Source organism: Corvus kubaryi, unplaced genomic scaffold, assembly GCF_017639235.1.
Source record: "Corvus kubaryi isolate FWS band 111438036 unplaced genomic scaffold, C.kubaryi_AGA036_p1.0 132, whole genome shotgun sequence".
Taxonomy (NCBI): domain Eukaryota; kingdom Metazoa; phylum Chordata; class Aves; order Passeriformes; family Corvidae; genus Corvus; species Corvus kubaryi.
Window position 1 is genome coordinate 4,818,211 of NW_024580666.1, and position 20,540 is coordinate 4,838,750.

A 20,540-nucleotide genomic window follows, 5' to 3' on the forward strand; every position below is an offset into this window, starting at 1 on the left:
CAAACCTGAGATATTGCCCCAGGCAACAACCTCAACGTGAACTGCACTAACCCACTTTCAGTCTTTCCCATCGGTCCCAACTATGGGTATACCCCTCCATATCGCATCCATGGAGTAACTTGTTTCAAAACAATGCCTCTCCACACATTTTCTACCACGGGAGCTAGGAAAGAACACCCACTGGTCCAGTGCCTACTCCTACTAGCTAAAAAGCTGCCACGCAAAGTCGAAATTGATCTTTTCCTAGAAAGGCTGTATCTAAAGCTCTTAAAAAGAAGAAAAAAAAATGGTAACTTGAGCTCAGTGTGAAAATAAATCTTTATTATTTTTCTCCTTATAAAAATGACCTTGCCAAAGAAGAAGAAAAAAACCCAAACAACTCAAACAAACCTCTAAGAAAAAAAAAAAAAAGAAAGGAGAAAAATAAGGAGAGGGAAGAGCTAGTTTCACAGATTTGCCGGCGGTCCCAAGGACAATGAGCAGGCGTGAGGCGGCTCTGGTGGCACGGAGAGAGGGAAATCTCTTCGAATCCTTGACGTGTCTTTTGTTAACTTCCCATAATTGCTTTTTTGGCATGACCATTGCCCGGACGCTCGGAACAAGCAGTTCGAAGAGCCAGCCCTCACAGCTGGGAAGCAGAGCTTTTCCACAACAAAAACAAAACAGTAAAAGCCAAAATAAAGCCATACGGCGGCGTGCGCGCACAACCCCCGCCCCTGAGCCACCAGTCCCTCGGGGGCACGGCTCGGGTGAAAACACCGGTCCCGAGCGAGCCTCGTCCTCCCGGGCTGACACCACGCGGGGCAGCAGCACCGAGTTCTCGCACCCCCTGGACTCAGCCGGCGGTGACACGGCGGGAAGGAGGGGAAGGGCGGCGGGAAGGGCGGGCGGAGGGCACGCGGCCGGCGGGCAATGGCCCGGATTGCGCCGCCGCCGGCGGGACCCCGGACCGCACAAGCTCCCGCCTGGCGCGGCGCTGGCCCGCGGCGCCGTCCGCCCGTCAGTCAGTCAGTCAGTCAGTGTGCCGCGCCCGGCCCGCCTCGCTGACCGACAGCCGGACACGCCGCCCAGCAGCCGCTCAAGGGTCACCCATCCTGGAGCGAACCTCCGGCCCCGCAGAGCAGCCGACACTGAGTCCTTGTTAGGTGGCGTGACTCACTAGCTGCCCTCCCCCATCACACATCCCCCGTTCGCGATGTAACAGCTGTTTTATCTCCCGCTGTAATTACGCCACATAAAAATAGTTACAAGGTACTCGGGGAGGGCTTTCTGTTAAAACGCTGTTGCTTCTCTTGTGCAGTAAATGCGGATTTGTGCAGATGCCTGCGCCGCCGGGGGGATGTAGGGTGGTGGGGAGGGAATGATCCCTGCTCTGCCGTAGGAATCCATTATTTCATCAGACGTTTAAGGCGCCTGCTGCTCACCCCCGCGTCTGCCCGGCCGGGAACAGCCCCGCACGTGCCGGTGCGGGAGTGACACAAACACGCTCCCGTGGAATAAATGCACGCCGCACCCGCACGCCTGCTCCGCGGCCAGGCAGCTTCTTTTACTTTCCACGCCGAAACCTTTGCCCGTGACACTTCAGACCGCGGTTGGGTGTTCTGCACTTTTGATTTTTTTTTTTTTTTTAACCTGGTTTTGTCAGGCGGGCGGGGGGGCGCCGCCCCCAGCGCCGGGACCCGCCGCTAAGGCCGCCTGTGCCGGGGGAGACCTCTCCACCCCGTCACGCTCGCAGGGAAGTTGGAGCGAGCTGCTGGTGGGTCCCACGTTTCCCATCCCAGAGGAAAAGAAACTTGCTGCTGCAGAGCGTGCTCGCCCGAGAGGGATGAGTCAAGCTGTGAGACTTCTCTCTTTTACAGCTGCGATCATGTGCCGCAGCAAAATCTACCGGGCTGGGGAGGGGGGGAACCGAAGGGGAGAAAAACAACCTTTTACGAACTGATGGAAAAATAACCGCAGAAACGGGGCTCGCCTTCCCCGCGGGGGTGGGTGGGGGGTGTGCGTGGCCAGCATTGGCCAGGCGGGGCTCCTTCAGCACGACAGGGGATGGGGGGGAACAGCCCCCGCCGACCGGGTCGCTCGGCTGTCGGGAGGGGGGCGCCGGTCTTTGGAAGGCTCCTTTCCTTCCCCTGCCGTACGTACTCTCCTTTCTTCTCCTCTATTCACGCGAAGGAGTGGGTGGTTCGTCCGGCAGCAACAGGAGGAGGCTAGTCAAGGGCAGCTGTCAAAATCTCCCCCCCACCCCCGCCTCTTCCTTCTCCTCCTTCCAGTTTAATGATCAAACGTCTGCCTGGAAGAAAGGCGAGGGAGCGGGAGGCACGGAGAGCTCCCCCCGCCGCTGCTGTTGTGTGTGCATGAGCGAGCGGGTACGGGCGGACACCCCCCCGTTCCGGCCGGTCCCTCCCCTCCCGTCTGACAGAGCCTCAACACCCGGGAGGGGAGGGAGGAGAGAGGAGGAGGAGGAGGCAGCCGCCGCCGCGAGTGCCAGTGCAGCGCACGGTTACTCTCCCGTACTCACTGCGGGGAGGTGGGGGAGGGCGGGCGCTGTGTACCTTTCTCTCCCGTGCATTTCCTCACTTTAACAGGCCGGGGCCAATCGCCAGCAGAAGGGAACAAAGGGAAGGGGGGGAGGGAAGCCCACCCCGGCCGCACCAGAAAGCCCCTGGGGAGGCAGAGCCCTGCGGCTCCCGCTGACAGCAGCGCGGCCGCGGACCGGGCGCCTGGCTCCGCGGCGGTGTTTCTTCTTTCTTCATCCACCTCCTCCTCCTCGCCGAGCTTAAAGGGGGAAAGCAGCGTCCGGCGAAGGGAGAAAAACTTGGGTCGGTGCGTGGGGTGTCTGGCGATCGGCTCGGTCCTCGCGATCAAGATGAAAAGTAAAAAAGGTAGTTGTGATGGGGTGCCGGGACAAAGCGGGGTGCCCCGCGCCCCTACCCGGGGTGGAAGGGGGAAGGGGGGGCTGTCGCTAAGCCAGCCGGAGTCCCTTTGGCTTCTCGGGCATTTTTTACCCCGTGTGGGGGCCCTCCCCCCCCCCCCCCCCCACCCCCTGGCCTGTATCCCGTGGAAGATTGCAGTGGATGCTCTGCTCCCAGACAAAACATGCGGGGCTGTTGTTTGGAGGCGGCCGTCTCTCTGCGCCGCTGGCTCCCTGTCAAAAACATGTCCAGCCGTTCGCCTCGTGTCCTCCGCCAACTTTTGTTCGCGCCCCCTCTGTCGAGCCTCTTCCCCCTGCCCTCCCGTAAAACACTTTTCAACTCTTTTCCACACCGAACCCCACCGTTCCCGCGAGGGGAACGAGGGTGCGGGTGGTTTTCCCAACTTGGGGCGAGGAAAGCGGGGCCGTCCGGCAACTCTTTGTTCGCGGGGACGGCAGCGTGGGGCTAAGGCGTGGGGGGGCATCGGCGGGAGGGCTTCAAACGCCTTCCACGCCCTCGACCGCCTTGTTTTGCTGAAAGTTGAAGCCTTTTCTTCCTTTTATCCCTTAAAACAGGGGAACGAAACAAGAAGTACAAAAGTTTTGACTCAGGGTTAAAGGGAGGGAGACTTCCCCCGCCCCCCCCGTAACCATAAGGCGGTTGAAGTTTTCTTTGTGTTCACTTCCAAACAGCCAAACTTTACGGTTAGAGGAGCGTTACTCATCGCGCTCGTGGTGCTTTAAGTGCCTTTAAATTAGTGCTTGGCCACAAAGACGCGGAGCGTGCTTTCGGATCTAACGCTCCTGCGCTGGCTGGGAAGAAGTTCATAGCAAAGCAGTGTCTGTTCAGTTGCGATTTGCCAGTCGGCGGTGTGGCTGAAGGGTGTTTTGCATTCAAAGACCATTAAATGCTCCGAAGTGGAGGGTTAGAGGGGAGCAGTGCGCATGTTCAGTACTCCAGAGTTGTGCTGTTTTCCCCCTATTATGCATTCCTGCGGCTCTGTAGTAAAGCAGCCTCTCTCATTGTTAATATCCTTGGAGCAATTAATGCATATGTAGTTCGTGAAATCATTGGGCTGTTGCAGACATGGTGTGTGCTAATATGGTTTGTAGCCCTCGTCAGAAGTTTTTTTTGGACATGCCACTCGGCTAAGAGGAGCGCACACAAAGGGAACTGAGCTACAAAGGCGAAGTTTAAAGAGCAGGCAGGGTGGTGTTGAGGAGCGCAGCGTCCTGCGGGAGCGGAGTGGGGCTTGATCCCAGTCACAGCCGGAGCTGCGCGCCGAGCTCAGCCCCTGTGCCCAGAGACAGCAGCAGCGCTAGCTTTTAAATGTTTCAGCCGTCTTAGGTAGGTCGAGAGTCTTCACCCTATTGGGAGCAGTTTGTGGTTTGTTCGGGCCCCCCCCCCCCCCCCCATTTTTCTTTTTTTTTTTTAATATAGTTTCGCTGAATTAATTTAGCCCAGTTATTTTTAGGACATTCCTATGCTGCCTATTTGCTCAGCAGTGGTGAGCTGGTTTCCTGTCTGCTGTTGCTTCCATTGTTCAGACTTCTCTCCCCGAGGGCAGCGGCTGGTTGGTGAAATACCAAGCTCCCTGCACTTTCAACTGTTGTTCTTGCCACCCCCGAAATAAATGCGTGTGGAAAACGCTGACGTAGTTTCTAGGTATGCATGTGTAGGGCTTTGTGTGTGAGAGTGTGTGTGTAAGCTCTGCTTTGAGGATTGCAAATCCTGGGCTGAAACAATGGAAACAATGAAAGGTGACAGGCGGGAGGGAGAACTTTTGAGAGGGGCCATGGGCCTGGGGTTTGCGTGGCACAAATTAAAAGGTGAGGAGACAAAGGCGGAAACTTTTTAAAAGATGTTAGGGCTAGGGTGCCTTTGTTTTAGTAAAGGTTGGGCTTGTACTTATTTGTGACCTCCTGGCATTTGAAGCTCTTTCAAGAAGTTTCAAAGAGTGACTTTGTTACAGATTTCTTGCTTGCACTCCTAGAAAAATCGCGTTTAGACGAAAAAAAGTATAGTACAGCCAAGTCGAGTTGCTTTAGAAGTAATAGAGTGCAAGCTGTAAAGTACAGAGGAAAACAAATAGGCTGGTTCCTCAATTATGAAACTCATTCAGAGGAAAGAGGTGTTTTTTTTACTGTGGAAATTCCCTTCTGTATCCTTGTAGTTCTTTGCCACTTATGAATAAGTTTAAACTAATTTATTTTTTGTCGTTGTTGTTTTTAAAATTTGCATTATATTTTAGGTTATTTTTGTATGTGTCTCGAGTTTTAAATTTTTTGTGTGTGATGCTGTGTTTTTGTTGTTGGTTAGTTTTGTTGAGGGTTTTTTTGTTTGGTTTTTTTTTATGCTTTTTTTTAAGCTAGCAGACTGTGGATTTAAACCTCAAGACTCTTCTATAGATAGTTTCATTTACAAATAACGTGATAGCAATCACATGGAACCTATTTGGCTTGTTAATGAGCTGATTTAGAACACAGTCTCGCAAAGGCACAGGCATGTGCTCAAGTTTATACATGTGAAGAATCTTACTGAACTTGGTTACAACAGGATCGGGGCCTTAAATAGGAACTGGTTGTGTTTATCAGTGCTCATAAAAAAAAAAATCTCACTTAAGAAATTCAGAGAACCCTAAGAGGTGGGAGGTTTTCTTTAAGGTGATTTTTGTCCATCCCCTCTGTGGAGGGCAGAGATTGTTCCTTGTGGTATACTTTGTCCTCTTTTGAATAACAATTGGCTTCTGCCACTTCCTCTGTGAAGCTCTTCCTCGACACAGTGGGATAGTTGGTTTTTTTTTTTTGTGCCTTTTTCCCCCCTCATAGCCTAAATTTTTCATTTGCTTAACTATTTGTCTCAGCCTCTCCAAGTATTTGTCTCCCCTTCAAAGTATTTTAGCACGCCTTTTTAAGCGGCAGTAGTTTGTTTTGAAATCAGCTTTAGTCATCATTGTACTTTTACTCACGTTGTTTCAAGCTGTCAACTAAAGGTTGGGTGTTGAGCCTAGACTCCACATCCTAGGTGTAATCTTCCCTGAGCTGATTATGGGAGGACGTGTAAAGTCTTTGGGCTGTGATACAATGCAACAGTGCAATCAATCATGTATATGACTTCAGCTGGGAAGCCAGGAGGATAAAGTAATTTATAAAGAAGGGATGCTGATCATGTAGTCCTTAGGTCATTAATAGCGTGGACCACTCTTTTAAGTGGCGATGTGGAAGTGAAGGATTGGGATTTTTTGTTGTTTCTCAGACCTCTCTGCAAATGAACTTGTGCTGCTTTAATTTTAGTTCTATAAAAGCGGGATTTTTTTGTTTGGATTAAGTGTATTTAGAAGGAGACATAAAATAGCCTGGCCCTAGCCTTCTTTTAATACAAAATAAATTAGTAGGTCAGCTGGGGCTACTCATCGTGTCCACAGGCCTTTATTCTGGGTGTAAATAACAGTAAGCCAATGGTCCAGTCATGGAGCGTGGCCAGGAGCCTTTTCAGTTGGGCCCTGTTAAAACAGGAAACCAGCAGCGAATAGGCTGATTACTAACAAGACGGAAAAACAAAGCTGGGTTGTAATCAGCAGGAATGCTTTAATGAAAACAGCCTTGACAGCAACAGTGTGGCTCCTGCTCTAGTAAAAAATATCAGCTGGGGTAGTGCGAGATTTCTAGCCATGACTTCCTGTTGCTGCTAGCTCTGTGCTGCGCTGGAGAGATCTGCCACGAGTTCAGAGGGCTGATCAGCTATTTAAATGAGCTCATTTAAATGAGCACAAGTCGTACTATACTGGGTTTCCTGCTTAACCAAAACCTGCTTTGTGTCACTAACTTACTGTGTCAATTAATATGACACACTAAGCCAGTGGGTCAAAGGGCTGGCTCTGCTGGTGACTCATTTCTTGCTAGGTAGGTTACGGTTAGTCAGATGGCAACTTTTACTTTAGCAAAAGATCTTGCTTGAAAAGGGAGAAATGTTTTTATACTGCCGGCTTGCAGACAGTATCTTGTAACTTTTCTTTTTTCTTCAGGTGAAAAAAAAAGCAGCAGTTCTAGGAGAGGTTTTGCTGTCAAGTCAGTTTTCTGAAATGCAGAGAGGTGTCCATGGCATCTTTTATAGTTGTGTGGTAGATCCTGGAAAGGTTACCTCCGATTGGGTGGTGCGTATCTGGAGTCATTTTTGTTATGCCATGTAAATACTGCTTGCAAAGCATTAGACATCTAACTTTTTCATAGGAGTAGTTTCTCCTTCCCTCTTGTTTCCAGCCCTTGCTGTTTGCCTCTCACTCTTTTCCAAGGTCTTGCCTTACTGCCCATTATATTTAAAAACAAACAAAAAACCCAACCCAGTGAAGTGCTGCAACAGTTCTGGTTTCTGACAAACAAGAACAGCGCACTTCAAAACATTGTCTGAATAGCATGGGCTAGTTTTAGCTAGTTTTTAAATTCAATTTAAAAGGGCTGAGCTGCTTTGCAGAGCTGTCCTGCTGTCTGTGCAGGATCTTTGTTTTCAGAAGTGCTCCTCATGGCTCCAGGAGCCCATGGTACAAGGCATGTTCTCAGGCCAGGTTGCAAGCATGACAGCACTTTCCATGAAGCTATGACAAAGTGGTTTCCTTGGAATAATTTTAAAGCAAACTTTTGACATACTTTCTACATGAATTAAGAAACTGTTTAAATCATTTGGGGTTTATCTTGTGTTGGTTATTTAAATATTGTCCTATTGTTCCTGTTCCATGACTGGATAATTTATGTAGCTAATCATCAGATGAAAAATTTGGTATGTTAGTTTGGTGTTTGTCAGTTACATAAATCAGCAATTGGGAGAATGAAAACAATACCAAGTAAGTTACTGAAGTAACTATGCCAGACAGATTGCAGATTGATCATGCTGTTGGGAATGCTTGTGTATCAAAACTGCATTTCAAATTGGATAACTTAAACTAAGGATGTTCGAGCTATTCATAAACAGGGGAAGGAAAGAATAATTTACCATGTCAGCTTTGGCTGAAGTTTGGAAGTGTGAGGAAAGGTCCTTCTCTGTTTCTCTCCCTACCCTCCTGCCAAGTATTAAGGAAAACTTGCACAGACATACCTTCTTTCTTTGTGTGGTGGTGGAGGCTTTGGTGGTTAGTTGGTTATTTTAAAGGGCTTTACTTCCTTCTGTGCCTTTACTTATGGATATAACATAGTTTTATATAGTTTAGTATTTTCACAGGTACACTTCTTGTCATTTAGGGCTTACTTTGTTTCCTTAAATAGAATTTTTAAATTATGGGTGGTTGCCCACATAAAATTTTACTTGTGACATTTAGTTGGCTTTTACTATCAAGGTTTTTAGTTTTGATGTTAAGAATGAGAAAGTTTCTTCCTTTCCACTCCCTCACCCACCTGATCTAAGTTCAAAAGACAAAAAGATTAGGGGCTTGTTTTCCTTCTAGTATAGTTTATAAACTGCTTCTGAAAGCCAGTGTGAGTGCACTTGAAATGACTATTAATTTGTACAAGCTGAACATGTGTAGTATCTTATTTGGACTTGTATACAGCTTGTAAGATTCCTAAAATTCCTGGTGAGTTTAACCTGGTGAGTACTTAAAGCATCGTTTTCTTTGTGTTTTACAGAACTAGTGACTTGTGTATCCTACCAGAGGAGTAGAATTGTAGTCTTCCTAACTATTGAGTACTTGCTCGTTTGTTTGATCTACCTACCTACATAGCTTCATGTTACTAGTAGTGTGGTATAGATATATAAAGGGATAGTCAGATTTTGAAATCTGTTCCTTCCTTTGTGTTGGAGGGAAAAGGTATGCAGTTAACTTGTACATTTGGAGCCCTTATAATAAGCATAGCACAGAACACACGTTTCCGTGGATGAAAATATGAGATGAAAACCATGAAGATGAAAAAATAGGATAAAAACTGGAACATTTAAATGATCACAGTTCTTTGATACACAATGCAATTAAATGAGAGTCCATTTCCTGATAAACCGGTGGACTCTTAGGCACCTGGTTCTTCCCTCTTTCTGCACTTTCTTTTCCTTCGTAAGTGAAGATCTCCTTAGGGGTGGGGACAAACAGTTTTTCCCTTTCTTCTTTCCTTCTTCCATTCATTTTTCTTAATAGATACAATTATTCATTTCAAAATCTACTACCTGTCCCTCCCAGTAGGAAAGAATTCAGCATGTTAAGAAGTAATTAAATAACTTACTGCTTGCGTTAGGTGTTTTAAGTTCTTGCTTATTGACCTTTTTGCCCAGCCACTGGATAGTTATCCTTGAAAAAAAGCGCTGGATGCATACCATAGCAAGCAAACTTGGACAATATTCTCATTAGATAGAAGCTATCTGATAACGTGCAGCAGATAAAAGGTTGCCAGGGGAACAAGAAAACGAAGGATTGCAGAGAAGAATTCTTTTAGGAACGGATCATTGGTGCTACTTTTTGTTCAACTGACAGAAAAGCTGCAGCATGACAAGTTAACGCTGCAGGACGAACCTCCTGTTCAAGAGGCTGTAACAGTAAAGACAGTTAATGTGATATAAAATGTCTGTGCCGTACAGTGCTGGAGCCGAGTAGTTTATGGATTTAGGAGGCTGATTGTTCTTGTCTTACAATTGTAGGTGTAGTTGCAATATCAGGCAGTGAAACGGAGGATGATGACACTATGGATGTTCCACTGGATCTTTCCTCATCTGCTGGCTCAGGCAAACGGCGGAGACGTGGCAACCTGCCCAAGGAATCTGTGCAGATTCTTCGGGACTGGCTCTACGAGCACCGATACAATGCTTATCCTTCAGAGCAAGAAAAAGCGCTGTTATCCCGACAAACACACCTTTCCACACTACAGGTATTTAAAAAAGTCGTTCTCCCTTCTAAAGGAGCCGTTCTCTGTTTTGATTCACCTGTGGTCTAGTCATGGATACAAATGTTTACACTGCATGTGAGATTTCCTTTTTTATTGCTCCTCTCTTGGTGATGGCACTTGTAAGGAGAGATAGAGATTGATGATGTGTTACAATGATCTTTGTTTATTGGGAATAAAATTATTTTTCTGGGAGAACAGACAGTCACAAATTGGAGTATGCATGCTAATTTTTTGCAGAATCGTGCCCCAAAAGACATAAAGTGTCTGTACAAGGTAATTTATTGTGAGAAGAATGTATTTCTTTTTCAACAGAGATTTTATGGTGATAGATGCACAACTTAACATGTAATTCTTCACTTCTAAAATCAGCAGCTTGAGGCTCATTCCAGTAGAACATGCACATATATAATTATATGTATGATCACTGCCATTAAGATCAGTGGAACAACCTATATGGGATAGAGCTACTCAAGGGTGTTAGTACAGGTATGGTGAAGCTTTTGTGTGATTAGTTTGGATTCTCATCCTGGGATACCACTGGCATCTGTGAGGTCCCTTGGATGCATCATTCTCATCTTCTGTGATCATCTTTGGTGTAATAGCTTTTGACCGTTGCTGCTTCCCGTGTTGTTGGAAGGTGGCTGCATGAGAATTTGGGTAAACCAGGGTTTGGTTTTGGGAGCTGCTAAATAGAGAGCGCTCCTGTTGACTCCTGGGCTTTATTTTTCCATATTAATTCATTACTGCAAATTTCATAATTGGCTATAAAGTAAAATTTTCTTAATGCAATTTCATCAAGAAAACTTCCTTTAGGTAGTAAACAGAAAAAAGACGTTAAACTATAAACTATCTTGTATCGCCCAGGAAACTGGTTGATATTTAAACAAGGATAAACTTAAATGAGGTAATTCATGTTATGTCTGTCGACACAGTCAGTTGAACAAGGAAAATCAGTAACTATTTGTGGGAGGAGTGGCTCTCTTCAGAGAGAAAAGGTTTTCCTGTTGTTAATTAACCTAAGCTAGGGAACAATAGCCAATAGGTTAATGTGTGTGCACAGAGTTAAAAGCTAAACCCCTGGTTTGGACTTCAGATGTCCCGGGGCTTTCTGTAACAGGAGCAGGGAGTTGGTGCTAGAGCACCGGGACAAGGGAAGGGCCTTTGCCAGGCGTGTCAGAACTTGTCAGTAGGTCTCTATTTTGTTGTGCGGTGAAGGAAACTGCTTGGAGGGATTCATTAATCTAGCCATCCGCTCTAGTGACACATAGTTGGGAATGAATGAAGGTATAAATTAAGATGTCATTGTGTTCCCAGGTCTGCAACTGGTTTATCAATGCACGCCGCAGGCTGTTACCTGACATGCTGAGGAAGGATGGCAAAGACCCAAATCAGTTCACTATCTCGCGGCGAGGGACCAAGCTTCCCGAGGGCGGCCTGGTGGAGTCTGCCATCAGCACAAAGAACTACATTCCCTTGCTGGAGGAGACTGCCTTCCTTCCCGCTGCCGCACCGCTTGGCAAGACTGTGTCCTCTTCCAAGCCGGCTTCCCCGGGATCAGTCCTGGCTCGGCCATCGGTGATTTGCCACACGACTGTGACTGCGTTGAAAGACGCCCCTTTCCACTTTTGCCAGCCAGCTGATGTAGGCCAGACCACGGACCTGCAGCAGCCCCCGGCCGGTGGCTTCACAGATAACGCCCTCTCCTGCCATGAGGACGCATCTAAACTGGGACCTGGTGCAAACACACAAAGTGGGCTCTTTAACACTCCTCCTCCAACACCACCAGACCTTAACCAGGATTTTAGTGGATTTCAGCTACTGGTGGATGTTGCACTCAAAAGGGCGGCAGAGATGGAGTTGCAGGCGAAACTTATGGCCTAAATCCCCTTCCTTCTCCTTCCCCGTTTTGTTTTACCAGGCAGGGATCTAACAGCTGTGTGGTTATTGTCACCCACACGATATCAAAAGACTTCACTGCATTATTATTATTTTTTTTTTTTTATTAATCTTATTTGCACAAGGGGATTGCTGAAATGAAGCTTCCTGTCACTGAGATGGTCTTCAGTGGAATACGGTCATTCCAAGAATTATAAACTTAAAGCTACTGTAGAAAGAAAGGATTGTGTGTTTTGTTGGGGTTTTTTTTAATGTTTTCTTTGTAGATTTTTCATAATGTGAGATGTTTCCCAAGATCATGTGATTTGTTTTGTTTCTTTCAGACTGTGCAATATCTAGTAATGATATAGAGTCTTCTTATCATTCCCATGTGGAACGGGATATACCAACACGCTGTCTAAATTTTCAATTTTTTTAACAATACAAACTTTGGATGATTATGCTTTTTTCCCATAATATAATAAAATATTTTCTTTAAAAGCGATGCATACAGAGTATTTTGTTGAATGCAAGCTTTGCAAAGAACACCAATTACCCTTGAAATGAATCGAAGTGAGAAATATTTTTGAGCTCACACTGACTTTGGTTGGTTTAGAGAGCTATGCTAGCAGTTGTTGTTAACCAGATGTTTAAAAGAATGCTGAAAAGTGGGCCAGAAGTTACCTGATTGTGTTCTGCTATGGTGAAATTTTTTTGAGGGGCCAAGAGGAGCTATGTAGGCAACTCTGACTAAATTTCAGAGAAAAACCTTGGGCCCCTCTAAGAGTTCCAGCTTTTGGCTCCTTGCAATATTTTAGGGCTGGGAAATGTGATGGCCCATGGGGAAGATCTGAAGATAAAAGGAAGAGGCCACAAGAGGGGCTGGGACAAGTGTTCTTTGCAGATCTTTGTGATGCAGCTCCTAGACATGACTGGTGACAAATTTTGACGGGGGAGGGCAGGGGCTTCTACCCTTACTTGGACTAGCAGTGACAAGGTTTTTCCTCAGTAATTCTAGTAGACTGAAATAAAGTAGGCTGTATTGCATTGAAATCTGAGTTCTGGGAGCCAGATCTTTGTGAGATACTTTAACAGGTGGTTGGCTAAGATTTAGAAGAGATCCCTGTTGTATTGGGGTGTATTTTTGCCAGCAGAATCTAAGTTACCTTTCAGAAAAGGACTTTGCTATCAAAATGACTTATTACTGAAAAATGTGAAGACTTGCAGCTCACATTTCAACTTACTTGAATGTCAGTCGCCCACCCTTATCCTTCCAACAACAGTGAAATAAGAGACCTCCAGGGTAAAAAATTGGTTCCGGCTAATCCTTAAAAACAAACCAGTTGTCTGTTTGGGATGTTGGGGGAGGGCTTTGAGAGCAGGAGAGTTGGTGAATATAAGGATATCATTATGAGTAGAAAGAAGACTGCAATATTCCGACCACTCTGTGTATGCGTTCTGTTTTCTGTGGCCTTTATTGTTTTCTAGTGTCAGAAATACTCTGTTTGTTCTCTGGAGTACTCTTTTGAATTATTTTGAACTTCTGCCTTTCTTGAACATTCATGTTTAAAATCAAAATGGCAAACAGTAAACACTGGCTTAGTTATGACTGGATCAGCTTTGTTAACACAGTTATCCTAATATACTGTATGAATATTGAATTATTTTTTAAAATACTTTGAAAATAAAGCTGGAAAATAATTTTGAACATAGAGATGGCTGTATACTCTGTCTTTAAGGAATTGCAGGTGAGTACAGAAGAGCTTTGTGTAGTGTCTCTCTGGACACACTGTACTTGATACTTCTGAGCTATTTTTCCTGGGATACCTGTGTATGTATTATTTGGTTAGGCTTTTTTAGTGACTAATTGTAAAACAGAAGTGTACTTTTTTGTAACTGTGAGGTTCATGTTGAGGGAAAAGTTGGTTAATAGATATGGTTTTGTGGAGTAGGTGATTTATCTTAAGGGGTGCTACACACCCAAAGTGGAGTGTCATCTTTGATAAAGCTTTGGAAGATGCCTTGTCCTTTCCTGTTCTTGCAGGAAGGAATGTTCTTGCAACACTCCTTACCCCCATGCTTCAAGCACTGATGAAAGAAAAACAGCCTCACAAATATGTTTACATTGTTTGATTTGAATTGCTCGACACTTTCCTCTTTTGTTTCCTTTTTTCTAAGTAGTTTGTTGGTGTTCTGTGGGGTAAAGAAAAAGTAGGGCACCCAGATCATTAAAGGGCATTTTCAGAGATCTTTACTCTTCGTTACTTTGCTCTTTAAAATAAAAAATGTCAGCAAGTTTAGAAAGAAAAAACTTTGCTGGTTGAGCTGACCAGTTCTGTAATTTCACTATAGCAGCTGCAGTACTGAAAATGAAAATAGAATGCAGAAGAAAGCTGTTGCTATTCAGATTAACAGTTTTCATTGAAAGTAAAAGCCTGTGGTCTTTCTGCTGTTTTCATTTACCATTATGCCACACAAAGTGGCATTAGTGTAAATGACCACCAAAGTCCTGCCTGTGTGATGAGCACTGCATTTCCATTTTGCTGACTGACTTACCCCGGGAGCTTCACTGGTGACCACTTTTGCTTGAAGCCAATTATATACTTCTTAAATTATTACTTGTGCTAAGGTTACACTAGAAGTTCGGCGGTAGTCGTAAGTCAAACGCCTGTGGCTGAGTAGCACCTGACACCACACCATGTAAAAGCTTTTCCCTACCCTGAGGTGTTTAACTTAGAGGAAGAAAATGACTCATATTGCGTACCCACTAAAATGTCTCAAAAGGGAGTTTCTGCTTTCCTCTAATCTAGCACTGATAGTTTTGGTGCAGGCTGCTGAAGTTTACCTAAATCTATTCTGAGCATAAACCTGAAGTAATTTTAGATAAAGTTATCAAAGGTAGGTAGATGTAGGGCAGTGAGTGGAGCTAGGATCCAGAACTGAGTAGGAGTCCTAGTAACAAACCAAAGCCTTCACGTGCTGGTCACACATCCCTGGTGAACTAAACAAAAAATTTTGTTTGTGAAACTTGTTTTGCCATGAAAAAAAAAAGAAACAATGAGACAGCATGGGTGGTTTTGCTGTTCTTGCAGCAGTGATAAACCTAATTGCGAAGCAGTTTTGTAAAAAGCCAACCTCTGACTGAAAACACACACTACTTTGGCTACTCCAAAGCTGAAGGGAAGGCACTGCCATGTGTTATTGGAGACCGTGTGGCCAGCCAGGGCGTCAGCGAGCTAAGAGGTATGACAAATTCATGCCAGGGAAAACAGCTCACACACAGGCTTCGTCAACCTTGTTTTCATGGCTTTTGTGTCTTGTAAACAAGTTGTGGCAGCTGCATGTGATAAATCTCTGCGCCAAGCAAAAATAATTACAATAGGGAGGGAATCTTGAGCCTGGCGTCGCTGCCTGCGTGCGTGGAGGGGGTGGTGTCTCGCTGCCTGTTGTGGAGGGGGGCTTGTGGTAACCCACGTCTCCCAGCCTGTGCCATGAGGTCAGCGTGCATGGCTGTAAAACCGTTGGAGCTGCAACAGCTGGCCTCGTGCTATGGGGGAGGGAATGGGGCAAGGAGAGCTGGAAGCTGGGCTAACTTGCATGGCTGCACCCTCCCGGGCGATGCTGGTTCTGCTAAGCGTGGGATCCTGCTGCCCAGGCAGAGCGGGGGCATGCGGTAACTTCACTGGAAAAGGGGAAGCAGGAGAAAGTAAGCAGCAACCAGGGAGGGACAGTGTGTGTGGTGGGGAATAATCAGTTTTCCCCTTGGAGATGAGGTAAGGCTGCAGCGGGAAGCCCAGCCCACAGAAGGTGCAGCGCAGCTGGGAGTCCAGGTGCACCATGACCCTGTTTAGTGTCACTTTTACACCTATGGTATTCAGGCCACTTGCAGTTAACTGTGTCCTGCCTGTCAAAGTCTCTTTTCATTTGCCATTTTTCTTGCAGCGCTTATGCAGGTTTTTTTAAGAACCCTTGGAGTACTTTGTACTTCTCTTTAAAAGTGATTTAGTGGTTTTTTTTTCCCTTTCTCTACTTGGCATCTTGCAATTGTCAACTTCCCGCCTGGCTTTTTCCCAGTAGGGATTACTGGCACAAATACAGCTCATGTTCACTTTTCAGGACATTACTTGTTTTAAGTCTCCTGTTCATCAACTGCTGGCGTTGTTACGTCTCTATCCTGTTTCACTGGTTCAGCGGGTTCTTCTCCCATGAGTTCCAGTGTTCAGACTGCAGGAGAAGAGATTAGATTAGCCACTCACTCTAGCAAAATGTCACTTAGAGCTGTTGCTGTTCCAGACATGATAATTGTACCCATGTGTGCTGTATGCGGTTCAGTGTCTATTCCAGTCCCTGTCACGACAATGAGTGCCTGCAGTTCTGCACACACAGAAAATCACATAAACCTGTGCTAGCTATGCTACAAAGTAAAAACTCAGGCTGCTTTCTCCATCTACATTTTGCATGCACTCCTACTGACAGCTCAAAGCCATTTTGCTCACCCTTCCCTTTGAAAGTGGCTTTACTTGCCTTTAGACTCCTTTTTCTTTCGGAAGCTGAGGCATGAGGTACGGGACTATAACTGGCAGGAATCTCAAGTCCTGCTACACAGATTTGCAGAGCAGGCAGGCTTTCTCCAACAGGCCGACTTCACAGCTCTTTGTAGCGCTGCAGTGCTGCTTCATTGTGCAACATGAATCACAGTTCCTGAAGCTGACGCAGCCATGAATAAGTTGCATCTGTCTTCCAGCTAATCTGTGTCCCACTGGATAGCAGGGTTTCTGCCAAATTCCATGTGTTTCTACTGACAAACAAGGTGTTGATCTTTCAGCTGTTTACACAATGTGTAATAAACCTGTAAAAACGCACAGAGGTAGCAGTGCTTTGAATTGGTTAACTGGAGGGATGAAGGGGGGGGTTGGGCACAGGTGGCAGATTGTGAGTTGAATGAGTGCAGCTGACAACCATCTAACCCTCTCTATTCTTGAACAGATTCTCTGGGACCACAGACCAGGGCTGTGGCTGCTTTCTTTAGTTACAGCCTATGCAGTGTCTGCCTTGGGCACCAAGCCCTATCTCTAGTTGTGTAACAACATGACCCTCTCAGAGTGAAGAACCCTTGTCTGGACATATATAAACCCTGCATGAGGTTTTTGTTATGAGTCTTTCATCACATCATTTAGCTGATGATGAAGATGATTGACCTGACAACGACGAGCGCAGGTCAGTCCCAGAGCTGTGGGATTTGCGCTAGGTATATCTATGTTTGCATGGCTTCTCGGAGTCTTTCCATCCCTGCAGTGTTGCCACACTGATGGGGAAATAATGCCCTGGAGCTCCTCCATCAGTGACATTTCACAAGTTGGCAGGACTCACCTTCTTTTTGGGAATACTCATTTTTATATGTAGTAGTACAGAAACAATTCTCAACTGTGAGGCCAGTAGTTTTACTAGTATGGTATTCAGTAAGTATACAGAGAATGTTTGATCCTGCCTCTGAAGTCCCTACAGCCTGATAGCTCTGTGGGAAATCATGTGTCACACACTCCATACTTGTTTCTGCTTCCTCCCCAAAACTAAACAGTTAGGGCCTGAGTGGCTTCCATTAGGGATAAATTATTTGGTTTCTTTAACTGGTGCATCCTATCTAGTTTTAGCATAAACCAAGTGTTCTTCCCTATCTCAACTTTTCCTCTGGTGTTCTAGCTCATTTGCAGGAGCAAAATTGTTTTTTTGTTGATTGGCAAATAGATTTTAGTGCTTCGCTGGAGGCTTTTGGCCTTTAGAAGCCTCTCCTCTAGAAGCTGTTGATGGAGAAGACAGTCTTGATCATAATTTGCCATCAGCTTATAGAGTTTATCAAAACACAATTTGTGTGTATGTATTTATATCTATGCCCTATCTATATATACTAGAAAGGATACTATACATGTATTGGTCCTGGTATTTATATTAAAAAAGTAAACAATATCACTTGACCAATGTGAGAAGAATGTGATGTCCCCTGGCTTGCTTTTATGAATTTGTCTTGGAAATTGTTCTGGATAGCAGACACATAACCGATGGTAAGAATCACTAGAGTTCTGTAATTTTCCTGAGTCAGCATTCAGCTGTTTTGCCAGAGCCTGTAATTTCACTTCCTTTTCTAGTCTGGAATGTTCTGATTGCTTGACCTTATATCCAATGTTTTATTTTGTTTTCCATTGTACTTCTAGTCTGATTCCTTGTTTGAACTCTCCCTCTATCATTTCTCTCCCTGTTTGAGAGTGCTTACACAATATCATGCATAGTCCATTTAACCAGGTTAGAGATATTTTTAGTTTTGTACTGTTTTGAAAGGCATCTGATCTCCGCTACTTCACTACACTAACCACAACAGCAAATCTTGCTCTGATGAAAACAGATCAACTTCAGTTCATGAGAGAAAGCACATTTTCCCTGTGTAGATAGCTCAGCTTTTTTCTAACTTCTGCTTTCTTTGTTGTGACAGGGGTAAGCCAAAGAGAAAAGCAATTAATAATAAAATCCAATGGGCATTTTCAAAAATGGAGGGATTATTTTTAGTTTTGAGTGGCTGGTGTTGCTCGTTTCAGCGTGCTTTCAGAGTCCTGGCTCTTCTGCCATGAGCCTTCTCCTGGTGAGGTGTGAAGCAGACATTCCTCTGCCAACCTGAACTAAAAGGTTAGTTTAGGTTATTGTATTAAACCCTGCTTAGGCAGTTGCTTCATTCTTCATGTTAAATTCAGCTGGCTTGTGTTCAGCCAAGGTATTTCCAGTGATGTGCTGCCAGCTTTCTCCAAAGGCCTCCTCAGAAGTCTTTCTTCCTTAGCTGGTGGTACATGGAAAACACCTCCTGTAAATATCTTGGTTTAGTGTATAGATTTGCATCTGCAAAGCGCATACTCTGTTGTAAAGCAATCAGTCCCTCCGCCTCCCTTCCCCTACCAAACATACCTTGACCCCTGCTACTGTATCCATGACACCTGGGGCAGAGGGGAATGTCCCAGTCACCCTCTGAAGGGAGAGTGACACCCCTTACCATCTCCTTGGACCCTAGGAGAAGGTGATGGGAATGCAGACATTCAGGTCTCCCCATGGGAGAGTTCACACTTGGTCCTGCAGCACCTTCCTCCTTCACCTGCATGTGATCACGGAGTGCTGGTGGTCTTGGGGAGGGCAGCATGTGAAGCCCAGCTGGGTATTGTGCCAACACCCAGCAGCACTCTCTGAGTTTCCTCTGATGTGGCAGCGTGAGTTTAAATAAGCAGAAGGCATGGAAGGAGGTATGGGGGGCTGCAGCAATTTCTCTCATATTTACACTGATAAGCAACAGGTATTTCCGCTGTGAAAATTTTAATTTCCTTTGCTTTTGAAATGCAGTGATGCAGAAGCTCAGGTTTCCTTCCACGGGGTCAGAAGAGCAAGGAGGGCTGCATGGACCAGCTGATGCCTGTGTTGCCCAGACTCTCCCCATCTGGCAGAAATGACTCATCTGTGGCATGACCCAGCCGCTCCGTGAGGCTTGTTGAACTCAGGGGGAGTTTGACTTCAGATCCACTATTTCCTTGAAGATTTGCCTTTAGTCCTTGCCTTACCCCAGCCCTCATCTGCATTTGCTGTCCAGCCTGGGCTGAAGCGGGCTGCCCCAGATGCCTGCCTTCCCGGCGCCGGTGGTTCCCTTGTTTTAGGGTGCGGGGAGCTGCCATTCAGAGCTGAAACTGCTCCCTCTACCTAGGGCTCATTACATGCCGCTTCCTCTCCTGCTGCCAGGGGCCTGGACAGAGAGCAGGGAAATCACATGCTAGGCGCTTGTAAAACCCTCAGCCCTGTCTGCCACTGAAGGAAGAACTGGCTGAGCCTCCCTCTCTGCAGGATGGACTTCCTGCCCTAGGAAATCCCCTGCTGTAAGGCAGCCCAGGAGATCCACCTTGGGGATCTGAAACTGCAGCCAGTCAGCACAGGCTGGGTACAGAATGAGAGCTATGTGTTTTTAGAAAACCCTAATAAAACATTTTGATTATACATAAGAAAAAACACAAGTGATCCCGCCTGCTCCTCAGCTCTGTGGTTTGCCTAAACTTACTTCCCTGGGATACACTGGAGTTTGATCTTTGAGAAATGGTATCTAAAAAGCCCACATGTAAAAACTTAACTGTTCCAGCGTTAGGATCATAATTTGCCTTTGATCCTGTAAATTGTTGAACCACAACCCTAGTCGTTGCCCAAGGACTGCAGGAAATGTGCACAGGGTTATGCAAATCTCTAGGAGAGGGAATGTTTTGCAGGGGTGGGGGGAAGATGGCTCTTGCCGCAACTGTCAGTCTCTGGATTGCAGCTGAATAGTTTGGCAGTCCCCGCGCTGTCCCGTGTCACCCCACTGCCAGTTCCCACGGCTCCTACCCCTCTCTGCTCACCGTCCAGTTGTGCAAGTCTGGAGCGGCGAGCTTTTTTCAGATCTCCCCCTGTGTGCGCTGGTGGCATTAACAGGCAGAGTCTGCAAGCTCGGTCCTTCGTCTGCATTTTTCTCCAAACCACCACTGCGAGTGCAGTGTTCATGTTTTGCCTCTAAATCCCCAAGACTTTTGCCGGCTGGGGATATTTGCATGGGTGGATCAATCTGATGGTAAGACACAAAACAATTTCTTTGGGAACCTTGAGGGGAGCTAAGCCTGCACTAGACCCCAACCAAGGCAGGACAACAGCAACAACACAGCAGGGACATGGCCAGCAGATGGGGAGCTGTCAGGCAGGACTTCAATTTTGTGTAAAATGTGAATTTTCCTCTTTCCCAGATTTGCAGAGGAATACTCAAACCCTTGTAAAGAGGCAGGTTGGGTGTAGTGTGGAAGTGCATCCATCATCAACACCACATTCAAAACAAGAGTACTTGACATCCTAA

The 20,540-nt window shown here is 46.0% G+C and overlaps 1 protein-coding gene across 1 annotated transcript; it reads left to right on the forward strand.

Moving 5' to 3' along the window:
* The first annotated feature begins 1,709 nt into the window (after nucleotides 1-1,709).
* TGIF1 (TGFB induced factor homeobox 1) lies at nucleotides 1,710-13,359 on the forward strand. Its single transcript, XM_042030579.1, is given in 5 exon segments — nucleotides 1,710-1,837; nucleotides 2,586-2,661; nucleotides 2,664-2,882; nucleotides 9,528-9,754; nucleotides 11,087-13,359. Coding segments are annotated over 5 exon segments (1,101 nt in total). The 5' UTR covers nucleotides 1,710-1,825; the 3' UTR covers nucleotides 11,654-13,359.
* Nucleotides 13,360-20,540: the final 7,181 nt, after the last annotated feature.